This window comes from Mus musculus, chromosome 11 (genome assembly GCF_000001635.26).
Source record: "Mus musculus strain C57BL/6J chromosome 11, GRCm38.p6 C57BL/6J".
Taxonomy (NCBI): domain Eukaryota; kingdom Metazoa; phylum Chordata; class Mammalia; order Rodentia; family Muridae; genus Mus; species Mus musculus.
Window position 1 is genome coordinate 69,387,564 of NC_000077.6, and position 10,757 is coordinate 69,398,320.

General features: G+C 49.5%; 3 protein-coding genes across 4 annotated transcripts; 1 reads left to right on the plus strand and 2 right to left on the minus strand.

The window, feature by feature from the left end:
• Positions 1-3,366: 3,366 nt before the first annotated feature.
• On the minus strand, positions 3,367-8,164 carry Cyb5d1 (cytochrome b5 domain containing 1). 2 transcript variants are annotated; one of them, XM_011249073.3, is made up of 5 exons: positions 7,571-8,164; positions 7,409-7,485; positions 7,065-7,283; positions 6,029-6,305; positions 3,367-5,978 (listed from the first exon to the last, which is right to left on the minus strand). In XM_011249073.3, the coding sequence occupies exons 1-4, from the start codon at positions 7,728-7,730 to the stop codon at positions 6,075-6,077; spliced, it is 687 nt and encodes a 228-aa protein (XP_011247375.1). In that variant the 5' UTR covers positions 7,731-8,164; the 3' UTR covers positions 3,367-5,978; positions 6,029-6,074. The 2 variants fall into 2 exon arrangements, with proteins under 2 accessions (XP_011247375.1, NP_001038990.1); NM_001045525.2 differs by having other exon boundaries at positions 3,614-6,305; positions 7,571-7,783.
• Positions 8,165-8,227: 63 nt separating this feature from the next.
• On the plus strand, positions 8,228-9,108 carry Naa38 (N(alpha)-acetyltransferase 38, NatC auxiliary subunit). The gene is made up of 3 exons (NM_030083.2): positions 8,228-8,409; positions 8,614-8,797; positions 8,957-9,108. Exons 1-3 carry the CDS (start codon positions 8,329-8,331, stop codon positions 9,067-9,069), a joined length of 378 nt encoding a protein of 125 aa, NP_084359.1. The 5' UTR covers positions 8,228-8,328; the 3' UTR covers positions 9,070-9,108.
• Tmem88 (transmembrane protein 88) lies at positions 8,953-10,671 on the minus strand. Its single transcript, NM_025915.4, has 2 exons — positions 10,453-10,671; positions 8,953-10,318 (listed from the first exon to the last, which is right to left on the minus strand). Exons 1-2 carry the CDS (start codon positions 10,660-10,662, stop codon positions 10,049-10,051), a joined length of 480 nt encoding a protein of 159 aa, NP_080191.3. The 5' UTR covers positions 10,663-10,671; the 3' UTR covers positions 8,953-10,048.
• Positions 10,672-10,757: the final 86 nt, after the last annotated feature.

Here is a 10,757-nt window from a genome sequence, read left to right on the forward strand (position 1 = left end):
GTCTGTTCACAGTAGTAAAGCCCTAAGAAAGACAGGCAGTTCATCAGTGCGCCTCTCACTTCCTATCCAGACTGTCAATCAGGGGAAGGAACTGGCTAGGAAGGGACACTTTGCTCTTGGGTTCATATGGACTTAAAGGTAGGAGTTGTACGGTAACTTCACGCTTCCTAAACTGTTTCTGATTTATTTTATATGTGTGAATTCCTTGTCTGCAAGGATGTATGCGCACCACTGTGTGCTAGTCCCCTCAGGCCAGAAGACAGCATCAAGTCCCCTGGAACTGCAGTTATGGATGCTTGTGAACTACCATTCGGGTCCTGGGAATTGAACCCTGGTCTTCTGCAAGGGCAGTAAGTGCTCTGAACTGCTGAGCCAGCTCCTCACACTAGTAATGTTCATTCCTGACATGAGCACTTCCTTGTTAAAATCCTGGGCCAGGCACTGTACGATTATTGGGCACACAGGGATGATCTGGGTGGACAGCTGAGTTCCCACTGAGCAGTATTCTCTGAGGGCACTAGATAGCACAGCTCTGGGCCAGGAAGACATGTGGTTGGAGCAGTCCCTTGACAGTCTTTTCTGACCCCATTTATCAGTGCCCCCTCATTTATTCACACTTGAGCTTTGTTTTATAGTGTTTCCTATGTGCTTACAGTACCCATGCCCAGTACTTTGCATATCTGTTTGGTCTCTGAGAGGAGGACCATTGGGTCCCTTAGGTTTCAGGCTCTGCTTTCTTGCACTCCTCATGCACTCTCGCTGACCTGTCATAGGATGCTGTTCTAGTAACAACACAACTGTGTGCTCTCCACTAGATCACCTTTGAATATGGATGCAGCAACCTTATCCAGATGTCATGCCTGGGCCTTATATAGTCTCCAGCCTAAATGAGCCAGAAACATTTGAGCCTTGGCTACAAGACACAACCAGATCAAAAAAACTCTAGGAGAGAGTTGGGTGTAGTGGCGCACACCTTTAATCCCAGCACTCGGGAGGCAGAGGCAGGAGGATTTCTGAGTTCGAGGCCAGCCTGGTCTACAAAGTGAGTTCCAGGACAGCCAGGGCTATACAGAGAAACCCTGTCTCGAAAAACCAAAAAAATTAGGAATTCCTGTTGAAGGAACACAGCAGATGTGATATGGGTTGACACCGATCATTAAGATGGTCCCAGGCAGGCTGGCGAGATGGCTCAGCAGTTGAGAGCACTGACTGCTCTTCCGAAAGTTCTGAGTTCAAATCCCAGCCACCACATGGTGGCTCACAACCATCCATAATGAGATCTGATGCCCTCTTCTGGAGTGTCTGAAGACAGCTGCTTTGTACTTACAGATTAAAAAAAAAAAAAAAAAAAAAAAAAAAGATGGTGCCAGACACCCTGTTTGTGACTTCTCAGGCTTTTAAAGTCCTGTTACTTTTGTATGAGTGCAACTGCTACTGTAGGCAGGGGTTTGGGCTCTTTGGGAAATCTGATGGAAAAAAAAATTTTTTTAAATAGCACACATGCGTGCACACATACACACACAGGCATATATATTTAGAAAGGTTCAAGATGGCCCGGGCTACTTGCCATGAGGTAGAGCCTTTTTCTAATTGGTATTTTACCTTCAAGGAATATATGCTTATTATCCCCAATGAAGTGTGTCACCACCAGTTTGTAGAAAACTGACAATTGGGTCCTTTGAAGGGGCTATGATTTGCTGAGGACAACTGCTCTTAACATTTTGTTCTTTACCCATCTCCTTCCAATACACACGAAACAGTTACCCCAAAAGGACTTATCCCTATACCCATATTCTCTGCTTTCCAGATCTCAGCTTGAAACATGAGTCACATATTCCTCATGTCAAATATCCAGTTTTAGAACAAGACAGCGCCTACTGAAAGGCCTCATAACAAAATAAGCAATGGGTATTAATAAACCAATTGGACATCTTGTTCCTCATATGTCTACCCCTCCTGCCCCTTCAATGGTCCCCTCACTCATTCACACATCAGCTTTGGTTTTCAGTGTACCTCTAGTACCTTAGACACAGCTAGCCAGGTGTCCTGGGTGTTGTTTTTGCCACCTTGACACCACCAGAGTTATCTAGGAAGAGGAGCGTCAGTTGAGAAGATGCCATAGTAGGGCATTTTAAAATGAATGACTGGTATTGGAAGCCCGAGTCCACTGGGAGTGGTGCCAGCCCTGAGCCAATTGCTTAACAAGCCACGGGGAACAAGCCAGGAAGCAGCAGTCTTCCATGGCTTCCAGCCTTGAGTTTCTGCCCTGGCTGCCCTTCATGGTGGATTACAACTGTAAGCTTAAAAAAACCCTTTCCTCCCCAGGTTGCTTTTGATCATAAGACACTGGGCACGGGGGTACATGCCTACAGACCCGGGACTCAGGAGGCTGAGACAGAAGGATGGGGAGTTTGATGCCAGCTTGGATTACATAGTGCGACTGTCTCAAAACCTGCCTAAGTCAGTACTTCGGCCCGACCAGTCGTCTTACCCAACACTGGAGCCTGAGGCTGCAGCTTGGAAGATGTACTCTTTCCCCTGTGAAGGCCAAAGGGGACTAAATCTAGCCCTGGCCCAAAACAAAACATGATATCCTCCTTTCATCTCTAAAGTACACCTCAGGCCACACCCACCCGCCCCTCTAACAATGCTTGGCTACTCAGCCCCAGCCCCAGCTGTGCACACAGCCCCGTTCCAAGCCCGCCACTCACCCCACCCAATAAATGACCTTTTAAAAAAGATTTTTTTCTTAAAATGTGTACATGTAGATTACAGAACAGTCAATGTTCTTAACCGCTGTGCCATCTCCCTAGCCCCGTATGTGACTTCTTAAAGTACTTATGTATTTATGGAAAAAAAATAAAATCAGGCATAAACTTTATGCTAACAGAGTGGTGGTCATGCAGGTTTTCTTCCTACTGCCCTCCCGGACCTCCCCTCTGTGGCCCCTTCTAACTTCTCCGACGTTGGTGTCACAGCCCTACTATCCTCAATCTTTAGTCATTAGAGCCACCTGGTGGTCATAGAGGAAATCACAAGCAGATTACCCACAACTGGTCTTTTTTTTTTTTTTTTGGTTTTTTGAGACAGGGTTTCTCTGTCTGTATAGCCCTGGCTGTCCTGGAACTCACTTTGTAGACCAGGCTGGCCTCGAACTCAGAAATCCACCTGCCTCTGCCTCCCAAGTGCTGGTATTAAAGGCGTACGCCACCACCGCCCGGCTCAACTGGTCATTTTTGAGTCCTTGGCTCTGTGGCAGGAAAGAAATAAAACCACGCCTGTAGGTTGAGACCACAGAATAGGGCCAGGCATGCTTCTGTCTCTCAGTCCCACCTTGCCTTCAAGACACATCAGACCCACTAGTTATTGCAGATGAATTCTGAGCTCATTCAGTCGTATTTATTGAGCAGCAGCTATGTGTTCAGCAATGAGAATACAGAAAGGAATGAGGTTTCTGCCCTCATGAGCTTACAATCTAGCAGCCAGCCAGCCATTTTCACCCAGTCTACACAGTTTGTTTTTTGTGGGTTTTGTTTTTGTTTGTTTTTTTGTTTTTTCAAGGCAAGGTTTCTCTGTGTAGCCCTGCCTATCCTGGAACTCACTCTGTAGACCAGGCTGGCCTTGAACTCAGAAATCTGCCTGCCTCTGCCTCCTGAGTGCTGGGATTAAAGGCGTGCTCCACCACTGCCCGGCTCTGTCTACACAGTTTTAAAGTGATAATAAGAACATAGAGAAAATGCATACTGCTAAAGTGGGGCCAAAAAAGACAAAGAAAAAAAACTGACTAGTTAGGATTCTCAAGGTGCAAAGCAGAAGGGTGTGGTGGGCTGAGAACAGCTTCTCTGCTAACTGAGGCAGGAGGAGACCTCACGGCTTGCAGGACAAGGACTGTGAGGGGGCGAGGAAGGCAGGGCCTGACTTGCGCAAGGCTTCTTGAATTTAGGGCTTTATTCCAAAAGCACGAGAAACCCACTGAAGATCCGAGGCAGAAAGTAAGATACTTAAGTTTGTGAAGGCAGAAGTAGAAAATGGGCATCAGGAAGTTTCCCAGTACCAAAGATGGTTATTCTGTTAGACAAAAGGACGGATTCCAAAGAGATGGAGCTGATGAGTGCTTGGGTATACAGGGAAAGGAGTGTGTGTCTAACAAGAAGTTGTGAACAGGCAAGTGACCTCTGAGTCCTGGCGAGCCAGGGCTACATAATGAGTCACACACCCCCGACATGAGACACACCCCCACCCCATCCCAGGAAAATAATCTACAAGTGGGATGTCCTGGAAAAGAGACAAGCTTGGTCAAATGAGCACACCCCAGAGCATTCCCTCAGGATGTCATGGAAGAAACGGCTTTGGCTCTCAAATAGTTTAAATAAGATCATTTATGAGCTTACTAAATATCACGATTGATGGATCCAAACAATTTATGGACTCTTAGGTTGCATGGGACTAAGTGAACGACTTCAGCATCAGCAGATTAAGAAATCGCTGAAATCCGGAGTTTGAGCCCCACCTCAGCTCAGCTTCCTACAGTCACCTTCTCAGAAGACAGTGTGTCCCACCCAGTGTCTCATGGAGGTCGTGGCACCGCACCCTGCGTCCCAGGCCACCACTGGGAAGATGCAAGCTCCTTGACTCTTACTTGCCTGTGGCTGCTGCAGGGATGTTCACTTACCAGTTACTATGTTGTTGTTTTGGTTTTGTTTTGAGACAGGTTTTCTCTGTGTAGCCCTGGCTGTCCTGGCATTTGTTCTGTAGGCCAGGCTGGCCTGGAAATCATGAAATCCACCTGTCTCTGCTCCCCGGTGCTGGGATTAAAGCCACCACGCCTGGCACTATTTGTCTGTTAGTCTTAATTCCCTTCCTCTGTTAGGGATAAAGGGAACCAGATGAAGTCAGTCACCATGAGAGCTGTGTGCCTCTCTTAGCTCCCCTCTTCTGACCCCAACAAACCTCTTTTAGGGTCACCATTTGACAAATCCAACTGTCTTCCTTGTTGTCTGTTAGTGGCAAGGCCTACTGGAAAAAAAAAGGTACCCATTTGTGGGTCCCTCACTACAATGTCTTGAGCTACAGGCCCTTTCTCCATTCTGGTTTTTCATAGAGTCAGGAAATACCTATCTTCTTGCACCCAAACAGTCAGAAATCCTATGATATCAACAAGGAAGTAGCCTCAGTTGCCAGTGCTTGGCTGAAATTTAGCCTTCCCTGCCTTTGTCTCTAGAGTACTCTCTTAACTCCCTTCAAACACAACAAATATTGAGTACACAATAGGCTGACATATCCCCATCAGGCAACAAGCCTAGGACAAGCTCACATTCCAAACACAGGGTTTGAGAGCAGCCGTCGGAAATGCGCGAGCACTAGGCAAGGCTACTGAGGATGCTCCTTTACACTGGAAAATGCCTGACTTTCAGAGCTCGGCAGGCTTGGGCACTGTGGCTCTGCCGTAACTGACAATGTGCACTTGTGCTACAGAACCTTGGGAAATTCCTAAGGAATTATCTGTGAAATAGATAATTAGTCTTAATTAAGAATAATGTAGTCACCTTATAGGATAGCTGAGTTGAACAGTGTAAAACTCCAGCAAAATCTCAATCCTAAATTAACTGCATTCACGTTTCCTGGGGCACCAACTAGTAAAGACCTTTAGAGAAGAAGTCAGCCACCCACCTATGATTGGTGATGCTAATTTCCAAATCCTGTCTTTGTAAATCTCACCTTCCTACATCACATTCTCACCTTTGCCAAAAAAGTTCTTCCATCCCTTCGTCACTGTGTCTCTAACTACTAAAAAGTTTTGCCTGAGCCTTACTTCCTCCTCATATTCCTGAGAGACTCTAGCTCTCTTACAGGGATTCTTTCTAGGACCCCTCTAATACTCTTTGAGCAAATCACCCATGAACAAAGGAGCCAGGGATAAGGCCCTTGCATGTCAGAAAGGCCCAAGAACCACGGACTGATTCTCAGAAGGGAACAGAGGTGTAGGCCAGGCCCCACAGACCCACACCTCTTTCCCTCAAGGCACAGAAAGAGGCAAACTCCAACATCTTGAGTCTACACGCACATCTCCTTTCCTAGAGCTCTGTGAGGTCATCATTGAAGTAGAGCAGTATTGCAGGTGTGTGAAGTTTACCATCCATGTTAAGATAGTCAAACTCTTCTTCCTCATCCCGGATCCCGTTTTCTTCCAGGGTTTGATCCATGTTCAAATTCTTCCCATCGTATTTCCATGTGTAGCTGGCAGCATGTGCATTATAGGGGAGATAGCGGTGTAGGATTTCCCACATTGATTCCTGAGCCCCCACCTGAAGAATACAGAAGTGTCCACCTCTAGAATTCTGCTTGGAACAGACACACAGATACACACACACACTCCAAAGGCCAGAAGGGTCCTTAAACCTAGATCTTTCAGGATTTGCTCTAAGGAAACTGGGAATAATAATAATAGAAGAGAATCAGTCGGGGCTGGTGAGATGGCTCAACAGATAAGAGCACCCGACTGTTCTTCTGAAGGTCCTGAGTTCAATTCCCAGCAACCACATGGTGGCTCACAACCATCCCTAACAAGATCTGGCGTCCTCTTCTGGAGTGTCTGAAGACAGCTACAGTGTACTTACATATAATAAATAAATAAATCTTAAAAAAAAAAAAAAAAAAAAAAAAAAGAAGAGAATCAGTCACCAGAAATGACAGAGCTTGAATCAGAGTGCCTCCATTACCAGATAGCACTCTTCAGGCATCCCACAGTCCCAGGTAAGGAAAGTTGATGCTACAGCATACTATAAAGACACCAAGTCCTATCACTTCTAACAAATAAATGACTCAATAGAGTCAAAGCTGGTGTCTCTCATTTACAATGGGTCCATAACAGCATATAAACCCTTCCAAGGACCACCACCAAGATGCTGGCCTAGAGCTATGAAGGAGACTGAGGGAGCTGTAATACAAACATACTTCTGGAATTTCCAACTCTGGGTACCAGGACCATCTGCTTTCCTCTGTCGTGTTAACTCCCAGAAATGATTTCTGGTTCCTCTAGTACGTCCCCAGGCGCCAGAGCTCACCTGCAGTGTGTGCTCCTGCGTTGCAAGAGTGTTAATAATACGGATGTTCCGGGTCCGAGCAGACAGTCGTCCCACCTGGTAATTTGCCCCCTTCCACCAGGGTACTCCGAAATCATTGGCCCAATCTGAACGGGGCAGTGGCGGCGGGATATGTACGAAGCGGCCCCGCGGGGTACGGTATCTCATGCAACCAGTGAGTGGATCTATATGCTTGCGAATCTTCAAAAGCAAGGATTTGGAGAGACGGATCGGAGCAATCACTATTTCGAGTTCGAGTTATTCCCCGCCATCCCTCCTCTGCTCTCCAGTGCCGCTTCCACCGACCCCATACCAGCAGAACTTACGTCTCTAGTCTGTGGATCAAACCAGTGACTTATGTCCTGGCCTGCGACCTCCAGGATGGGTTTCAACAGTAGGTCCCCTAAAAAGAAACAGAGGCCGTCAATGGCCGGCCACCCAAGGGCCAGAACCAGCTCTCCAGCCCTTCCCTACCGTGTGTCCCTTACCTTTGAATTCCTCGACAAGCGGTGTTAGATTGTAAACAAATCCCAGGTAAGACACCCATAGGTCCTCGAGCTGGTTGTGTTCCGCTACTTCTGACGGCGTGAAATACCGACGTTGAAAATTATCCAAGTCTGGCCCGGCTACTAGGCCCCGGCGCGGCATGGCTCCTGGTCTACAAGAGGCACAGGCTCCCTCAGCTACCTTCTCGCTCCTCCGCAATCTTAAAACTATCAGGTCCAAGAACTACCTGAAGTGCGTTTGTCGCTGACATGGAAACCATTGTCCCTTTCCGGCCACCGGCCACAGTAGTTAGTTATACGTAAGTAGGGCGGGGTTTGGGCTGCGCGTGTCCACCGGAAGCATTCCGGATTCCGGCTTCGAGCCTACTGTGGTTGAATTCATTCTTAGAGGAAATGAAGACAGTCCGTTTCATAACGGAGTGTAGGCTAGATGAGTTAGGGGTAACAGAAAGTATCGACGAGGAGACTAGAATAGAGGGTTTTTTAATCACCAGATTTCAGGCGTTTAAAAGCTGTTTAAGCAATTGCAGGTAAAGTTCTCGCGATATTCTTCTCGTAGCCCAGTAGGCATGTAGGGACCTGGCATGAAATAAAATCTCGCGAGATCTGCAGTGGCGGAACCGGAGGCGAGGAGGAATTGTGATCTCACGAAAGCGCTTGGGAGCACTCGCGAGATCTGACGCGCCGATCCCCCAAAACGCTCTTAGGAAGTTTAAGGCCCAAAAGAGGTCCCAGGGCCAATGGCCGGAGCTGGGCCGACCATGCTACTACGAGAGGAGAATGGCTGTTGCAGTCGGCGTCAGAGCAGCTCCAGCGCCGGGGTTAGCGTGGGCTTGGTTTCTGGACGAGCAGTCGGGGAGCGACACCGGGCGGGGAGGGGAAAGGGGGTGGCGAGGTTGGAAAGGAGAACTACAATTCCCAGCAGCCCACGGGCTTCTGGCAGCGCCGCGAGGGCAGCTGGGAACTGTGGTTCCTTGGGCGTGCTGCCGATCCTAGGTGTCTGAGTGCTTGTCCTGCCCTAGCAGGACTCTGATGGGGAACAGGAGGACTCGCCGGCCACGCGTGCACGGCAGCAACTAGAGGCATTGCTCAACAAGACCATGCGTATCCGTATGACAGATGGAAGGACACTAGTCGGCTGCTTCCTGTGCACTGATCGCGACTGTAATGTCATCCTGGGCTCTGCGCAAGAGTTCCTCAAGCCTTCTGGTCAGTGTCCAGGGAATACACACCTACCTCCTCGGGAATGCGGCGGAAATTCACTGCAAGGCATTTCCTCTTGCAGGCCTTACTGCACCCCCTTATTTTCTGGGGGCGAGACGGATGTTTGCCTGCTGTTCTGATACTGACTTTTTTTTTTTTTTCCAGATTCATTTTCTGCGGGCGAACCCCGTGTGCTGGGTCTGGCCATGGTACCAGGACACCACATCGTTTCTATTGAAGTCCAAAGGGAGAGTCTGTCGGGGGGCCCGTATCTCTGACCACAATTGCACTTCTCTTTGAGACCATTAAACCCTATGACCAAAGTGGCCTGTGTCTGTGTGTAGGTCCAATGTCAGGGGAGGGCTAGCACACCCCACCCTTAGAGGTTCATCAGAGTTCAGGAGCTTCCTCAACCTGCCCCAATGCCTAGAAGAACCAAACCCTCCCTCAAGTTAGGAGCTTAAGGCAGCAGGCCCTAGGGTGGGCCCCTCCATCTTCCCTCCCACGCTCCTGCTTCAGTTTCTAGCGGGAAGCGGTGTCATCCTGCCCCGGAAGATCCATTGTTTCCCACCCCGGCCTGGCAACACTCAGTTCCTTTAAGCTGGGGTCAGAGAACGGGCTCGGGTCCCCAAGGGGAGCTGGGTAGGCAGCCGAAACAAGGCCCTCTCTGCGCTATTAATGGGGAAGTGACTTTGGGGTCAGGGCCAGACAACTCTGGGGTCTGATCAGGAAGAATGGACTAATGCGATAAGGAAAAGGCAGGATGCTGAGAGATGCTCTCTGATTTGCCCATTTGTAGTCTTGAGGATTCGTTTCCTACTCCTGAGCCCAGTGCAGGAGCGATTGGATATGTGCCACCCCTGTATTCACAGAGTGCATTCATTTTATAATTTTTTTTTATTATTTGTGATGGCTTCTCTCTTATTTGTGTGAGCCCTGTCCCTCAGTCCTGTAAATTTTGGAGGAGCTGCACCAGCAAAGGAAGGCACAAGGTCCAGCTCTCTTATTTACAATAGGGAAGGGAAAGAAGATGTGCAGGGTCCAGCCCAAACGTTCAGGAATCAAATGTGAATGACGTTTCTGGGACATGGGAATTTTCGCCAGCTCTACGTCCACATTCAGCTGTTCCATCAAAGGGATGGTAGGATCCGGCTCAGGCCGCGGTAAGGAACCGGCTTGGGCAGTACACCCCTGGGCTTGTTTCAAGTCCTTGAGAGACCAGGAGGGCAATCGACAGGATTCTTGACTCTAAGCACCTCAGACCCAGACCTTTCCCGGTGTGGGAACAGACCGAGAACCTGGTGAGACTGGGATTTGCTTCGGCTGTGGGATGCGCCGGCGCCTGTAGAGGGCTCGGCTGTAGGGCACGAGGCAGTCGGCCAGGCGGAGGCGCAGGCAGAGGCGGCGGTAGGTAGCCAGGGCAAGGACAAGCAACGGCACGAGCAGTAGGAATCCAGTGACCAACAGGGCTGTGAAGCCTGGGTCCCGCAGATGCGAGGTGCAAAGGGGTGCCTGAGAGCGCAGAAACTGTGCGGATAAGAGACATCAGAATGGGCCACTCTGCCCAGGAGGAAACAGCCCAAGTGGGGATGCAGTGGCTCAGACACCCCCCCACCCCCGCCGCCCACACACCACTCACGCATACCCCTTGGTATGCTTACCTGGGAGTGGCAGAGAAAGCCGAAGCCTAACATGATGACAGCAGGTAGCAAGATGGTCCCCAGCACCAGTGCCAGCAAGAGGAGATTGAAAACAGCCACCAGCAGATTCTGAGCCGTTACTAGCACTGCACAGGCCCAGCAATCTAGGGGATCCCGAGGCTCTGGGCCGCCAGCGAGAACGGGGCGCTGGGCTCCGGGGACCTCCGCCATGGCCTGGTTGGTTCCCGCCCCACACGACTGCAGTCCTTATAGCCCTCTTTCCTGCCCCTCCCCCGGGGCAGTCTCTCTGCACCCCGCCCCCCACT

What these genes read in the sequence shown, in the direction of transcription:
- Tmem88 (NM_025915.4), bottom strand. Translation starts at nt 10,662, where the DNA reads ATGGCGGAGGTCCCCGGAGCCCAGCGCCCCGTTCTCGCTGGCGGCCCA. An exon ending in GCTTTCTCTGCCACTCCCAG is followed by an intron (nt 10,319 to 10,452) that starts GTAAGCATACCA and finishes TTATCCGCACAG; the next exon opens with TTTCTGCGCTCTCAGGCACC.
- Cyb5d1 (XM_011249073.3), bottom strand. Translation starts at nt 7,730, where the DNA reads ATGCCGCGCCGGGGCCTAGTAGCCGGGCCAGACTTGGATAATTTTCAA. An exon ending in GCTTGTCGAGGAATTCAAAG is followed by an intron (nt 7,486 to 7,570) that starts GTAAGGGACACA and finishes GTTTCTTTTTAG; the next exon opens with GGGACCTACTGTTGAAACCC. An exon ending in TTGATCCACAGACTAGAGAC is followed by an intron (nt 7,284 to 7,408) that starts GTAAGTTCTGCT and finishes TTGCTTTTGAAG; the next exon opens with ATTCGCAAGCATATAGATCC.
- Naa38 (NM_030083.2), top strand. Translation starts at nt 8,329, where the DNA reads ATGGCCGGAGCTGGGCCGACCATGCTACTACGAGAGGAGAATGGCTGT. An exon ending in AGAGCAGCTCCAGCGCCGGG is followed by an intron (nt 8,410 to 8,613) that starts GTTAGCGTGGGC and finishes CTGCCCTAGCAG; the next exon opens with GACTCTGATGGGGAACAGGA. An exon ending in AGAGTTCCTCAAGCCTTCTG is followed by an intron (nt 8,798 to 8,956) that starts GTCAGTGTCCAG and finishes TTTTTTTTCCAG; the next exon opens with ATTCATTTTCTGCGGGCGAA.